The sequence below is a fragment of the Mesoplodon bidens genome (assembly GCF_964165515.1).
Source record: "Mesoplodon bidens genome assembly, chromosome: X".
Classification (NCBI taxonomy): Eukaryota; Metazoa; Chordata; class Mammalia; order Artiodactyla; family Ziphiidae; genus Mesoplodon; species Mesoplodon bidens.
The window spans coordinates 109,929,974-109,944,619 of NC_138163.1; the positions used below are offsets into that span (position 1 = coordinate 109,929,974).

Consider the following 14,646-nt stretch of genomic DNA (forward strand, 5'->3'; position numbering starts at 1 on the left):
ATTCACCTTCTTTAGACCTTTCAGAGATCTCCTTTGGTTGTCTCATATTATTTCCAGGATATATAGTTGTGCGTATAAAGGGGGAGCAGGGAGAGGGAAGTATAAACCATCTTATATGGATTAAAAGTCCTCTCTGTGCCTTTTAAGTGCTCACCTGATTAGGTCAGGCTCACTTTGGATAATCTCCCAATCAACTGTGCTATATATCATAATCTAATAATGGGAATGATATTCCATCGCATTCACAGGTCTCATACTCAAGAGGAGGGGCTACTACAAGGATCATTGGGCATCATCTTAGAATTCTGTTGACCGCAGAAGGTGCATGTGAATGTACTGAAGCATTAATTAAGCAATTATCATCCTTTGGAAGGTTTTAATCTGTTAGGATAGTATGAAAGCCAAGTACTGTTGTAATTATTCTACTCACTTTAAATGAAGTATATCTGATATCAAAAATACTTCATAAAAATCAGAATATTCAAACAACTTTCAGAAGTTAATGTAAATTTCAGAGGTTTGATCCAAGCTTTCATTTCTGGCCATGCAGATATCTTCTGTGTGAAAAATATGCTACCTCAAAGATGTTTTAAAAAACTTCACCACCACTCCCCATTTATATTTTGTAGTTATGTGCAAATACTGTGGCTGCCAGCAATTCACATAGAAAATAAAGGTCAGTGATGTTTCTGACTTTAACTTTTTAGAGAAGGTTTATACTTAACACTGCCTACATTTGTATAGGTTGCACACTGCACAAAATTTCTGATTATTGCTTTAGGTTATAATACAATGTACTCTCACCTATACCAGGATTGAAAATTTTAAGCAAAATTTTCTGGACTGGCCAATACACCCCCCAAAAATAGTTTTCAGGCTGAATTAGGAGAAAAATCCTTCACTATGTTTAGGTTGGAAGGAAGCATGACCTAAATTTTGATTTCAAATACTCAGGGTTTTGGGTGATGGTTTTACTGGGGACAATTAGAATTGAACTATGTAGACATGTTTTTTGAAGCCAAGTTTTACCTTTAAGGCTTTCATATTGCAGCTTGTGAGGCTCCAAGCAGCAATTGGGTACTTTGGGTCATTCACACAAGGATTAAGAGTCATATATAAACCATAAAACCCTTCATAAGAAATCAGAATACGTTTTAAAAATTAATTATATGAACTAAACATATATAGAAAGAAATTGAAGCTTGAATATATTTAAGAAGCAAAAATTAAAGACATACCTATAACTGCCCTTTTTCCTTAGTTGTTTACAATCACAGCAAATCAAAGTGTAACATGTTTAAGAGAAAGGTAATTAAGTTCTAAGGTGTTGTCATCTTATCACTTTTAAAAATACAAGGTCTGATAAAGACACAGACCTACTAGAGAATGGACTTGAGGATATGGGGAGGGGGAAGGGTAAGCTGTGACAAAGTGAAAGAGCGGCATGGACATATATACACTACCAAACGTAAGGTAGATAGCTAGTGGGAAGCAGCCGCATAGCACAGGGAGATCAGCTCGGTGCTTTGTGACCGCCTGGAGGGGTGGGATAGGGAGGGTGGGAGGGAGACGCAAAAGGGAGGGGATATGGGAACATATGTATATGTATAACTGATTAAATTTGTTATAAAGCAAAAAAAAAACAAAAAACATAGGTGATACGTCCATACCGTGGACTATTACTCAGCAATAAAAGAACAAGCTAATAACCTAAATGGATGTCAAGGGCACTACACTGACAAAAAAAAAAAAAAAATACAAGGTCTGAGTTAATGAAAGGAAAATAGAGAGGGTTGTTAAAGAGCTGAGTCCATAGAGTGGAACAGAGAACAAGCGGAAGCGGAAGAGGCAAGAAAGCATACACAGACTGGGTTTGAAGAGAGTTGGGAATACTGGTTGTGGTAGATGGTCTCTGATTTGCTTACCGGATCTACTCGCCATCCTTCTTAACCCTGCTCCGTGATTTCAGGAGGCTGACCTTTATCAGCTTCATCGACCAGTCTCTCTGTGTCTTCAGGTTGGGTTTGGTTAATATGAACTACTGACAAGAGATTAGAAGTCAGGAGAAAAGAAGGCAAGGGTATTTATTTCCATGATCTGCCCCCTTCCAAACTTTAGGTTGGCAGTGGATGCCATTTTCTAAGGTTACATCTCTTGTTGGGTGGGCTTCTACTACAACTCTAAGACATTCTGGGTTGCAGGAACTGCTATCTCTCTATGCCCGTTCAAACCTAGTGGTTATAATACTGGCTTCTCACAGTTGCTAGCCTCAGGGTACTTCATCATCTCTTGGTTTCCCTTCATTCTTTACACACTTTAGTCTCTTCATTAAATGCTATTCCATCACTCTTTTAAAGTGTGCCATCAGTTTTTAGCTAGAACTGACTGATACATTGGTAGTGGGGAATAGGAGAAACTTTAAGGTAGTGTTAGGGAGGTGGGATAAACTGCTGTGGAGAGAGATAGGAAGAGAAGGGTTTCAAAGCTTTTTATGGCATTCTGTGAATGTAACATGACTTCTTTATGTGAATGACTCTAATGTAGTCTTAAATTGCTTCTTAATTATTGATATTTGGTTGGGTTTCTGTTTCTTTGCATGCACAACCAGGATTGAACAGGGCTAAGAGATGTCTGGGATTTACATGACTAGATAATATTACTAGGACCTATCTAGATTCATTATATCATATTAAGACATTTCTCCCATGGAATCAGGAACATCCCAACCCAGTGCACATGCTAAGTTTTTATTGAAATTCAGTGAACTGCTATGGTGTGAAATTAATTTTTATTGTCAGATTGAACAATATTGTTTGACTTTTTAATATTTCCTTTTATTATGGAACAGAAATTGGGGAAAGCCCAATAATTCCTTCAGGAACTAGTGATTCAGTTCAGATTGTTACATATGGCTCACGGACCCAGCCGCTCCGCAGCATGTGGGATCTTCCCGGAGCAGGGCACGAACCCGTGTCCCCTGCATCGGCAGGTGGACTCTCAACCACTGCGCCACCAGGGAAGCCCTATAACACTTTATATAGCTGAGAATTCAGATCTCAATTAGGATTTTCACTCTCATTGGAATCCACTACTTGCCCACGAAAAATCGGACAGGTAGAGTTCTCAGACAGCCAGCGATCAATGCAGTGAATGTGATATTCATGGGACCAAGGTAGTATGCGAAGCTTGCTGTTTTCTGTGTACTCTGTAAGGCAAATGCTACAGGCTTTTAGTGCATCATTTTCACTAAAAGATCTTACAGCCAAGTTGTCAATCTGTGCTTTGGTGAGTCCTGTAGTTTGGTATAGATCATCTTCATTTAAGAGGAAAAACTGTTGCAGATTATGGGAGGACCCAGAGTCACTTTGATCAGATATTACTAGGATAATTTGTCTACCCCCTTGGCTGGTCTCTGATGATAAGTCTGATGATAAGTTTGTTTCTTCACTGCCTTCAAACATCAGTGAGCTAATTCCTGAATTTTCATCACTTGAGCTGGAACTGGAAATAGGACTAGAACTGGAACTAGACATATAGTTGGGGCTTGAATGACAAATCAGTGTGGAACTTGAATGGGTATCATAGCTAGGATTTGAATCAGAACCAAATATACCACTACTACTACCATTAGGTGACTCTGGCCATTCCATGTTTTGACTTGGAGGTGAGACACTATGCTCTAAATTACTGTCACTGTCCATAAGGTTACTTGAGTTACTAAATTCTGTCATTGTCTGCCTTAACGTGCTCTGAATTGGAACAGATGTATCATTTAAGCTAGTATTGAACATTCTGCAAACGGGATTTCTAATGGTATTGACATAAGCTCTCACACCTGCCCGCTCAGAATGTGAATACATATGCTTCAGTCCTCGTTCACTTTCAGAAGTGACAGTGTTGTTTGGTGTCTCAGATGTTAGCTGAGTTCTACTAGCTCTGCTGTCTCTCTGAGAATATGCTCCAGAATGAACTTGTCCTACTTCAAGATTGAAGGGTATGGTTGGATATATTTCCCTCATTCCCCAAGATTCACCACTGCTGGTTGTATCTGGAGAATTTTCTCCATGAATGGCATTCCTTGTTTTAGAAGTTTCAATAAGACCACTATTTTGCAAGTCAAATCCAGTCATTTGCTGTCTCAATATTTCTTGGTGCTCAGTTCTAGAAAATCTCGCATTCTCACTTAGCAGAGGCCGCTCAAAATTCTGAGATGGTATACTATGATTAAGTCTTTGTACAATTTCCCTAAGTGAACGTGGAGGCGACCAACTTTCAATTCTTGCTCTGGTTCTCCGATACTCTGGGCTCCTACTTCTTGCTCTTCTCTGACTTCTGGTAGGTGGGAATTCCATTAATGTTTCAGTTGTATCTTGTTCAGACATAGATGGTCTTGTAAATATTGATTCAGATTGTGGATTTTCCACTTGCCTCTGGCTGTCTTCCATATTTTCTCTTCTGGGAAGTCTTGCAGATGCTACATATTCATTCTCTGGATTTGGACTCCCATTATCAAGGTTAACATTTATTTCTAAACTGAATATGAACTGATCACTTTTAGGATTAATTTGGCTCTCTTCTCTCCAAGATTGGTTTTCTCTTTGTCCACTTGTCATATTTTCAGTTTGTCCAGAACAGTTAAGCCAGTCTGTTATAGAGTCACCACTAGACACATCATCTGAAGAGTCTGCTCTATCTGTTAACAAAAAAAATGGGAAGGGTGCATAAAAGAACTACCAAAATTAGAACCATCATAAAATAGCACTCTGAAACTTTGTTTCAAAAACAAAAAAAAAAATGAGAACTTAAATACTCAGATGTTTTAAACTGATTTCACATTTATAGAGTTAATATTTTATAAACTACACTGTGTAGATTTATTTATTTATTTATTTATTTATTTATTTATTAGTTTCTGCTTTATAACAAAGTGAATCAGTCATACATATACATCTGTTCCCACATCCCTTCCCTCATGAATCTCCGTGCCTCCCACCCTCCCCATCCCACCCCTCCAGGCGGTCACAAAGCACCGAGCTGATCTCCCTGTGCTATGTGGCTGCATCCCACTATCTATCTACCTTACGATTGGTAGTGTATATATGTCCATGCCTCTCTTTCGCTTTGTCACAGCTTACCCTTCCCCCTCCCCATATCCTCAAGTCCATTCTCAAGTAGGTCTGTGTCTTTATTCCCGTTTTACCCCTAGGTTCTTCATGACATTTTTTTAAAAATTCCATATATATGTGTTAGCATACGGTATTTGTCTTTCTCTTTCTGACTTACTTCACTCTGTATGACAGACTCTAGGTCTATCCACCTCATTACAAATAGCTCAGTTTCATTTCTTTTTATGGCTGAGTAATATTCCATTGTATATATGTGCCACATCTTCTTTATCCATTCATCCGATGATGGACACTTAGGTTGTTTCCAGCTCCGGGCTATTGTGAATAGAGCTGCAATGAACATTTTGGTACATGTCTCTTTTTGAATTATGGTTTTCTCAGGGTATATGCCTAGTAGTGGGATTGCTGGGTCGTATGGTAGTCCTATTTTTAGTTTTTTAAGGAACCTCCATACTGTTCTCCATAGTGGCTGTACCAATTCACATTCCCACCAGCAGTGCAAGAGTGTTCCCTTTTCTCCGCACCCTCTCCAGCATTTATTGTTCCTAGATTTCTTGATGATGGCCATTCTGAGTGGTGTGAGATGATATCTCATTGTATTTTTGATTTGCATTTCTCTAATGATTAATGATGTTGAACTTTCTTTCATGTGTTTGTTGGCAGTCTGTATATCTTCTTTGGAGAAATGCCTATTTAAGTCTTCTGCCCATTTTTGGATTGGGTTGTTTGTTTTTTTGCTATTGAGCTGCAAGGGCTGCTTATAAATTTTGGAGATTAATCCTTTGTCAGTTGCTTCATTTGCAAATATTTTCTCCCATTCTGAGGGTTGTCTTTTGGTCTTCTTTATGGTTTCCTTTGCTGTGCAAAAGCTTTGAAGTTTCATTAGGTCCCATTTGTTTATCTTTGTTTTTATTTCCATTTCTCTAGGAGGTGGGTCCAAAAGGATCTTGCTGTGATTTATGTCATAGAGTGTTCTGCCTATGTTTTCCTCTAAGAGTTTGATAGTTTCTGGCCTTACATGTAGGTCTTTAATCCATTTTGAGCTTATTTTTGTGTATGGTGTTAGGGAATGATCTAATCTCATACTTTTACATGTCCCTGTCCTGTTTTCCCAGCACCACTTATTGAAGAGGCTGTCCTTTCTCCACTGTACATTCCTGCCTCCTTTATCAAAGATAAGTTGACCACATGTGCGTGGGTTTATCTCTGGGCTTTCTATCCTGTTCCTTTGATCTATCTTTCTGTTTTTATGCCAGTACCACACTGTCTTGATTACTGTAGCTTTGTAGTAAAGTCTGAAGTCAGGGAGCCTGATTCCTCCAGCTCCGTTTTTCGTTCTCAAGATTGCTTTGGCTTTTCGGGGTCTTTTGTTTTTCCAAACAAATTTTGAAATTTTTTGTTCTAGTTCTGTGAAAAATGCCAGTGGTAGTTTGATAGGGATTGCATTGAATCTGTAGATTGCTTTGGGTAGTAGAGTCATTTTCACAATATTGATTCTTCCAATCCAGGAGCATGGTATATCTCTCCATCTATTTGTATCATCTTTAATTTCTTTCATCAGTGTCTTATAATTTTCTGCATACAGGTCTTTTGTCTCCTTAGGTAGGTTTATTCCTAGATATTTTATTCTTTTTGTTGCAATGGTAAATGGGAGTGTTTTCTTGATTTCATTTTCAGATTTTTCATCATTAGTGTATGGGAATGCCAGAGATTTCTCTGCATTAATTTTGTATCCTGCTACTTTACCAAATTCATTGATTAGCTCTAGTAGTTTTCTGGTAGCACCTTTAGGATTCTCTATGTATAGTATCATGTCATCTGCAAACAGTGACAGCTTTACTTCTTCTTTTCCAATTTGGATTCCTTTTATTTCCTTTTCTTCTCTGATTGCTGTGGCTAAAACTTCCAAAACTAGGTTGAATAAGAGTGGTGAGAGTGGGCAGCCTTGTCTTGTTCCTGATCTTAGTGGAAATGGTTTCAGTTTTTCACCATTGAGGACAATGTTGGCTGTGGGTTTGTCATATATGGCCTTTAGTATGTTGAGGAAAGTTCCCTCTATGCCTACTTTCTGCAGGGTTTTTATGATAAATGGGTGTTGAATTTTGTCGAAAACTTTCTCTGCATCTATTGAGATGATCATATGGTTTTTCTCCTTCAACTTGTTAATATGGTGTATCACATTGATTGATTTGCATATATAGAAGAATCCTTGCATTCCTGGAATAAACCCCACTTGATCATGGTGTATGATCCTTTTAATGTGCTGTTGGATTCTGTTTTCTAGTATTTTGTTGAGGATTTTTGCATCTATGTTCATCAGTGATATTGACCTGTAGTTTTCTTTCTTTGTGACATCCTTGCCTGGTTTTGGTATCAAGGTGATGGTGGCCTCATAGAATGAGTTTGGGAGTGTTCCTTCCTCTGAAATTGTTTGGAAGAGTTTGAGAAGGATGGGTGTTAGCTCTTCTCTAAATGTTTGATAGAATTCGCCTGTGAAGCCATCTGGTCCTGGGCTTTTGTTTGTTGGAAGATTTTTAATCGCAGTTTCAATTTCAGTGCTTGTGATTGGTCTGTTCATATTTTCTATTTCTTCCTGGTTCAGTCTCAGAAGGTTGTGCATTTCTAAGAATTTGTCCATTTCTTCCACGTTGTCCATTTTATTGGCATAGAGTTTCTTGTAGTAATCTCTCATGATCTTTTGTATTTCTGCAGTGTCAGTTGTTACTTCTCCTTTTTCATTTCTAATTCTATTGATTTGCGTCTTCTCCCTTTTTTTCTTGATGAGTCTGCCTAATGGTTTGTCAATTTTGTTTATCTTCTCAAAGAACTAGCTTTTAGTTTGGTTGATCTTTGCTATCGTTTCCTTCATTTCTTTTTCATTTATTTCTGACCTGATCTTTATGATTTCTTTCCTTCTGCTAGCTTTGGGGGTTTTTTGTTCTTCTTTCTCTAATTGCTTTAGGTGCAGGGTCAGGTTGTTTGCTCGAGATGTTTCCTGTTTCTTAAGGTGGGATTGTATTGCTATAAACTTCCCCCTCAGAACTGCTTTTGCTGCGTCCCATAGGTTTTGGGTCGTCGTGTCTCCATTGTCATTTGTTTCTAGGTATTTTTTAAATTTCCTCTTTGATTTGTTCAGTGATCACTTCGTTATTGAGTAGTGTATTGTTTAGCCTCCATGTGTTTGTATTTTTTACAGATCTTTTCCTGTAATTGATGTCTAGTCTCATAGCATTGTGGTCGGAAAAGATACTTGATACGATTGCAATTTTCTTAAATTTTCCAAGGCTTGATTTGTGACCCAAGATATGATCTATCCTGGAGAATGTTCCATGAGCACTTGAGAAAAATGTGTATTCTGTTGTTTTTGGATGGAATGTCCTATAAATATCAATTAAGTCCATCTTGTTTAATGTATCATTTAAAGCTTGTGTTTCCTTATTTATTTTCATTTTGGATGATCTGTCCATTGGTGAAAGTGGGGTGTTAAAGTCCCCTACTATGATTGTGTTACTGTCGATTTCCCCTTTTATGGCTGTTAGTATTTGCCTTATGTATTGAGGTGCTCCTATGTTGGGTGCATAAATATTTACAATTGTTATATCTTCTTCTTGGATCGATCCCTTTATCATTATGTAGTATCCTTCTTTGTCTCTTCTAATAGTCCACTGTGTAGATTTATAAGTAAATGTAGAAAAGTTTCAATTCCATCTGAAAAGAGTGAGCTAATCCTAGATAAACTTAGAGAATTTTTAAAAAAGGGAATCTGGAGGAAGTCTATGTTTCAATATTTCATCATATACACAGCCCTGTGTACCACTGTAGGAGGAATGTCGAGAGACTTTTTTTTTCAGTCCACTGTCAAAACACTAATGCAATTAAACAAGGTAAACACCAGTTAAGGTACAATGCTAGTATTTTAGTTCAATTTACATTATTGTCTAATTTTCATTAGTCTCCAACATTACTACTTCTAGGCTCTTCACTTATGTGCTTTGATAATATATAAGCTGTTTTAAAATATAAGATTATTGCCCAAACATAAACAAGTTTTATAGGTTTAAAACTGTTTGCATTTTAAATACTTCTTAATGTTACCAAGATTTTTAATTGACATTAAATTGAAGGTCAGATCAAATGAATAGACTGAACCTAGCATGGTACATATAAGACCATATTCAAGAACCAAAGTATTATAGTATCCTCTTCATTAGACAGCAAAATCCTCTACTTCACACTGGGAGGGAAGGCACCAGACCTGAGGCTCGAGCAGGGTTTCTCAGCCTTAGCACTATTGACCTTTTGGTGCTGGACAATTCTTTGTTTTGGGGAGCTATCCTGTGCATTGTGGGATACTTGGCAGCATCCCTGGCCTCTGCCCACTAGATGATAGTAACACCCATGCCTCCCCTGTGACAACCAAAAATATCTCTAGCCATTGTCAAATGTCCCCAGGTGTTGGAGAGAGCAAAATTGTCCCCAGTTGAGAACCACTTGATTAGAATATAAAATATTTATGTTTGCTTTTTTTACATGTCTATGTAGAAAAAATAATTCAGGAAGTAGGAGGGACTTTCAATTGAGTTAGAAAACCAAGAAAAATACAAATAGGCTACTTCACACTGTTTCCCAATTAAAACAACCCACATGTGAATCAGGAAAACAAACAAACATACCTTGACATTCTCACCAAAAATCAAGTAAGTGCCAGTTCTTTTTATGAGAAGTTACTTACCAAATTAATTTATGTCACTTCTGTATAATTTACTATTTACTATTATGAAGTTACTATTTACTATTATGAAGTACCTTATTCATCCCATCCTATTCCCTCCAAAAGCAAAATATACCTGTATTTTCATCTGAGTCTTGTGGTGGGTTTTCTTTAATTAGCTGAAGTCTTCTCAGCAACTCTTCTTCTGTACTTTCACCTGGAATGCCTAGAAGATTGTTGTCTCTCATAAGTTTGTAATCTTCTTCACTCAGATTATTTACGAACCTGGAGAAATCTTCTTCACAAACCAATCGGTCCGTTTGACTTATGCATTGGGCCGAAACTCCATCTCCTTCGTCGTTGGAATCCGAGTTTTCCGTCTTAATAAACAAGTGGAAAATTATCTGAAATTCACGACGTAGTGTTGAAATTCACCAATGGTCGTTTAGTTTTCTTCGCTTTCTACTTCCTGCCAGAGTGTCCGGTTCCGATTCAGTCGGATGAGCCTCCGCATAGATTCCTCCCTTCTCCCGTCCCGACTCAGTTTTGTAGCCCCTGGTGACGCAAAGGTTGGGAGCCGCCTCTATCCCAGAACTTGCTTGACGTTGCCTAGGCACCCATTATCTTCCTCGCTGTTACCGAGTAGGGACTGGATTCAGGTTACGTTTCATTTCATTCAAAACCAGCCAATGTTACTGAGGGTTTATAGTGTACCAAGCACCGTCCTTCACCTCGTTTCACCCACATGAGCCTATTCTCAGGTTTTCAGGAGGCGTTTTCAGGCTCTGATATGCTCTATTTATTCCTTACATTACATATGACTGCCTTCTTCAAAATACCATGCCAAAGTCAGCCTAGTTAAATTCAGCAATTCTCATTTTCAGGTGCCCAGGGACCTCCGCCTTTTCTCCTCATGAATTTCTCAAATCATAGACTCTCACTAAGAAAGCCCACAATTTCTGATAATTTACCAGTGCCCTTTAGTGTGTCCTCTCCCTTTTAACTGTTAATGGCTTCATCTTGCATTATACAGTCCTTCAATCTTGTTTCAAACAAACAAACAAGAAACACCAAAACTTTGGCAGGCTTTTCTGCTCAGCCAGGGAATTCCTTCTCCACAAAAGCATCAGGTTCATTTTTGTCCTCCTTTCTCATAAATATTACTTAAACAAAACTAGCCAGAACATCACAGGAACTTTTAAGACAGATACATAATAGTTACTTTGTCTGCCACAATGAGTACTGACTTTGCTGATTTTGTTGCATGTATCACCTGAAAGGCTTGGTGAAAATAAAATAATGCTCATTTGCAATGCTATCTGAAGGAGACCTCTAAGAGCTTTTGGACTCATTAATATTACCAGCCCCACTTAACACTTGTTTAGGAGCTCTTCGTTCAACTTATTCATGTAAAGACAAGATTTGGCTGCTGAATTTGAGACTTTATTCAATTTGACTTATTTAATAATTAATCCATCCAACATAAACTGGGTCAGTTATTGCCTTAGCGGCTAGAGATATGTCAGTTGTTGAAGCAGTTTGTACTCCCAAGTAATTCACACACCAGGTGAGGGAAACACCACATAGAAACTATCAAAATACAGTATGTTTTATAATAGATTTATGTATGCAGTATTGTGTAAGTACAGAGAACTGTGTAGCAATTATTTAATAGGAGTTGGGAAATGTTTCACAGAGGTATTATATTTAAATCTGAATCTTTAAATATAATTATACGTTCTATAGATGGAAAGTGGCAGTTATGTGTTGCTAGAGAAAGACTATGTCAGATGGAAGAAGTAGACTTGAAAGACCTTGGCTTGTTTGGGCAACTGTGGCCACAATTTTGGGGTTGGGTGGAAATGTGGAGTTAATCTCAGAAAGAATAATTGACACAAACTATAAGTTGAGTTTTGATTTTCTTCATGTAAGAAATAGGACACTGATTAAGATGTTTTGATATTTTTTTGAGAACAAGCAGTAGATTTTATTTTTGTCTGCTTAGTGTCCCCTTAACATCTTATGCTAATAGCATCCTGATTTTCATGGGGGAAAAACCCATTCTACAATCTTAGTCCACTTGGTTTAGGTTTAGCTGAATTCACTGCCATGGCTAGAGGAGAGGACACATGATGCAGCCATGTCCAATCAGTATATCTCAAATTGGTTATGGTAATTGGTTTAAGCATGGGCATGTGACCAAAAGTACATTTAAGAGTTAAATCTGAGATGTTAGCTAGAACTACTGAAAATGAGAAATCATTTTCCACTGCGGTTGCTAAGCTGGTAGGATATAAACCTGAAGATGCTTGTGGCTATGTTATGTCCCAAGAATGAGGAACATTGACATAAAGAGACAGAGGAAAACAATAATGGAGAAAGAGCAAGATACCTGACAAAAAATTTGAGGAATACCTGAAGCTAGATGTGCCTTAAGATTTTTAGATCTGTAAAACAATGTATTTCATTTTTAAAATGTAAACTTTTGAAAGATTCCTGCCACTTATCATTGGAAGGCTCCTAATAGTTGTAACAGGATAGCCATATGATTGGTGATGTAATCAGATGTCAAAAAAGTAATTTGATACAGGGGAGGGGGTCAGGGAATGAGTGAAACATGTGTGGGAGGTTAAGTGGTACACACCTCCAATTACAAAATAAAGGAGTCAAGGGAATGAAATGTACACTGTGGAGAATATAGTCAATAGTAATGTCATATCTTTGTATGCTGACAGATGGTAACTAGACTTGTGATCATTTTATAATGTACAGAAATATCTAATCACTGTGTTGTGCACCAGTGACTAACATAGTGTTGTAGGCCAAGTATACTTCAAAAGACAAACAAACAAACTAATAGAAAAAGAGATCAGATTTGTTGTTACCAGAGGTGGGTGGGGAGGTTGGATGAAGGTGGTCAAAAGGTACAAACTTCTAGTTACAAGATAAATAAGTATAGGGATGTAATGTATAACATGCTTAATATAATTAAGACTGCTGTATGTTGCATATGAAAGTTGTTAAGAGTAAATCCTAAGAGTTCTCATTACAAGGAAAAAATATTTTTTTCTTTTTCTTTTATTTTGTATCTATATGAGGTCATGGATGTTTGCTAAACTTATTGTGGTAATCATTTCATGATGTAGATAAGTGTAGGGGAACAAAACTTTCCACCACAGAATGTTTCTTTGGTATGCAGATTATTTCAAGCTGAAAAAAAATCTAGGCCCAAAAGTCTCAGGAAGAAACTTTGACCTTGCTCCTAACTGCCTAAAAAAATTTAGATAGAGGGCCAATTATTCCCCAATAGAGCTATCACCAGAGATATCTACAAAGAATATGGGCTAGTAGTGGTAGGAGAAACTCAGCAGGGCCTAGAGATCAGAGTCCACTCTGTGTCCACTGTCTCTCTACACGACCCATCTACCAAACATTTGCTTTTCCATCTTCATATAAATCACCTTGCTCCCATTTGAAGTCTCAAACACTACCCACAACATCCTCTTTTGGTTTTAACTGAAGATCATATTTAAGGTGAGGGTTTCAGCCATATTGGTCATTCAGTTTTCCTGGGTCTCTCCCATATGTACATGTTATTAAACTTTGTTTGATTTTCTCCTGTTAATCTGTCTCATGTTAATTTAATTCTTAGACCAGCCAGAAGAATCTAGAAAGGTAAAGGAAAATTTCTTATTGCCCAACATAAGTCAAATCATTATGCTGTACAGTAAGTCCCCTACAAAGGAACGAATTCCATTCCGAGAGTGCGTTCATAAGTCCAATTTGTTTGTAAGTCCAACAACGTTAGCCTAGGTACCCAATTGGCTATCTAGTACTGTACTGCAATAGGTTTATAATACTTTTCACACAAATAATACATAAAAAACAAACAAAAAAATAAAGAAAACATTTTTAATCTTACAGTACAGTACCTTGAAAAGTACAGTAATACAGTACAACAGCTGGCATCCAGGGGCTGGCATCGAGTGAACAGGCAAGAAGAGTTACTGACTGGAGGAGGGAGAGGAGGTGGGAGATGGTGGAGCTGAGGGATCGTCAGCAACAGGAGATGGAGGGCAAGCTGCAGTTTCACTCATGCCTGACGCTGATGGCATAGGTTCTGGTTCCTTGCTGGATTCAGTTCTATCTAGCCTCTTTTCTCGTCATAGATGACATGGTAGCCCTGGATTGCATTCTGAATGGCTGCTGCAACCTTTGTGTACTGTTCTTTGTTTGGATCCTATGCCTCAAAAGCTAACAGTGCCTCCTCAAATAAAATCCCCTTGCCATTTCCCGCAGGGTGAATCTCTTTGGTTCCTCAGTTATTTCTTCCTCCTCTTGTCTCTCTTCATCCTTTCTCTGGGCTGCCAATTCCATCTTCTCACCTCGCTCCACTCTCTCAATTATTTTCAGTTTTGTTTCCATCGTTATCACTGCTTCTTAGCAGTACCAGCTACATCATCGCTGCTTTTATGCTTGCTTCTGGACATCCTGGGCTTGAAATAAAGATACTGTACTACTGTATTCTATACAGTACTGTAAAGTACACAAAAGCACAACCACTTGTAGAGGATGCACACACATGACAATGTACACCAGACATGTGAACTAACTTATGTGATTGGACATGTGACCACACGTTCACATATTTGACCTTTCACAACTTGAAGGTTCGTGTGTAGGGGACTTACTGTATGCCTTAAACTTAGACAGTGCTAAATGTCAAGTATATCTCCATAAAACTGGAAGAAAATAGTAATTTATAATAAAATTGCCATGTAAAACTTACTTGCTTTTGTCCATTCTATA

The 14,646-nt window shown here is 37.9% G+C and overlaps 1 protein-coding gene across 1 annotated transcript; it reads right to left on the reverse strand.

Moving 5' to 3' along the window:
- Positions 1–3,056: 3,056 nt before the first annotated feature.
- On the reverse strand, positions 3,057–14,262 carry LOC308608837 (E3 ubiquitin-protein ligase RLIM-like; the record flags this gene model as incomplete). The annotated part of the gene is made up of 3 exons (XM_081222168.1): positions 3,057–4,693; positions 9,974–10,217; positions 14,125–14,262. The coding sequence occupies 3 exons, from the start codon at positions 14,260–14,262 to the stop codon at positions 3,057–3,059; spliced, it is 2,019 nt and encodes a 672-aa protein (XP_081078294.1).
- Positions 14,263–14,646: the final 384 nt, after the last annotated feature.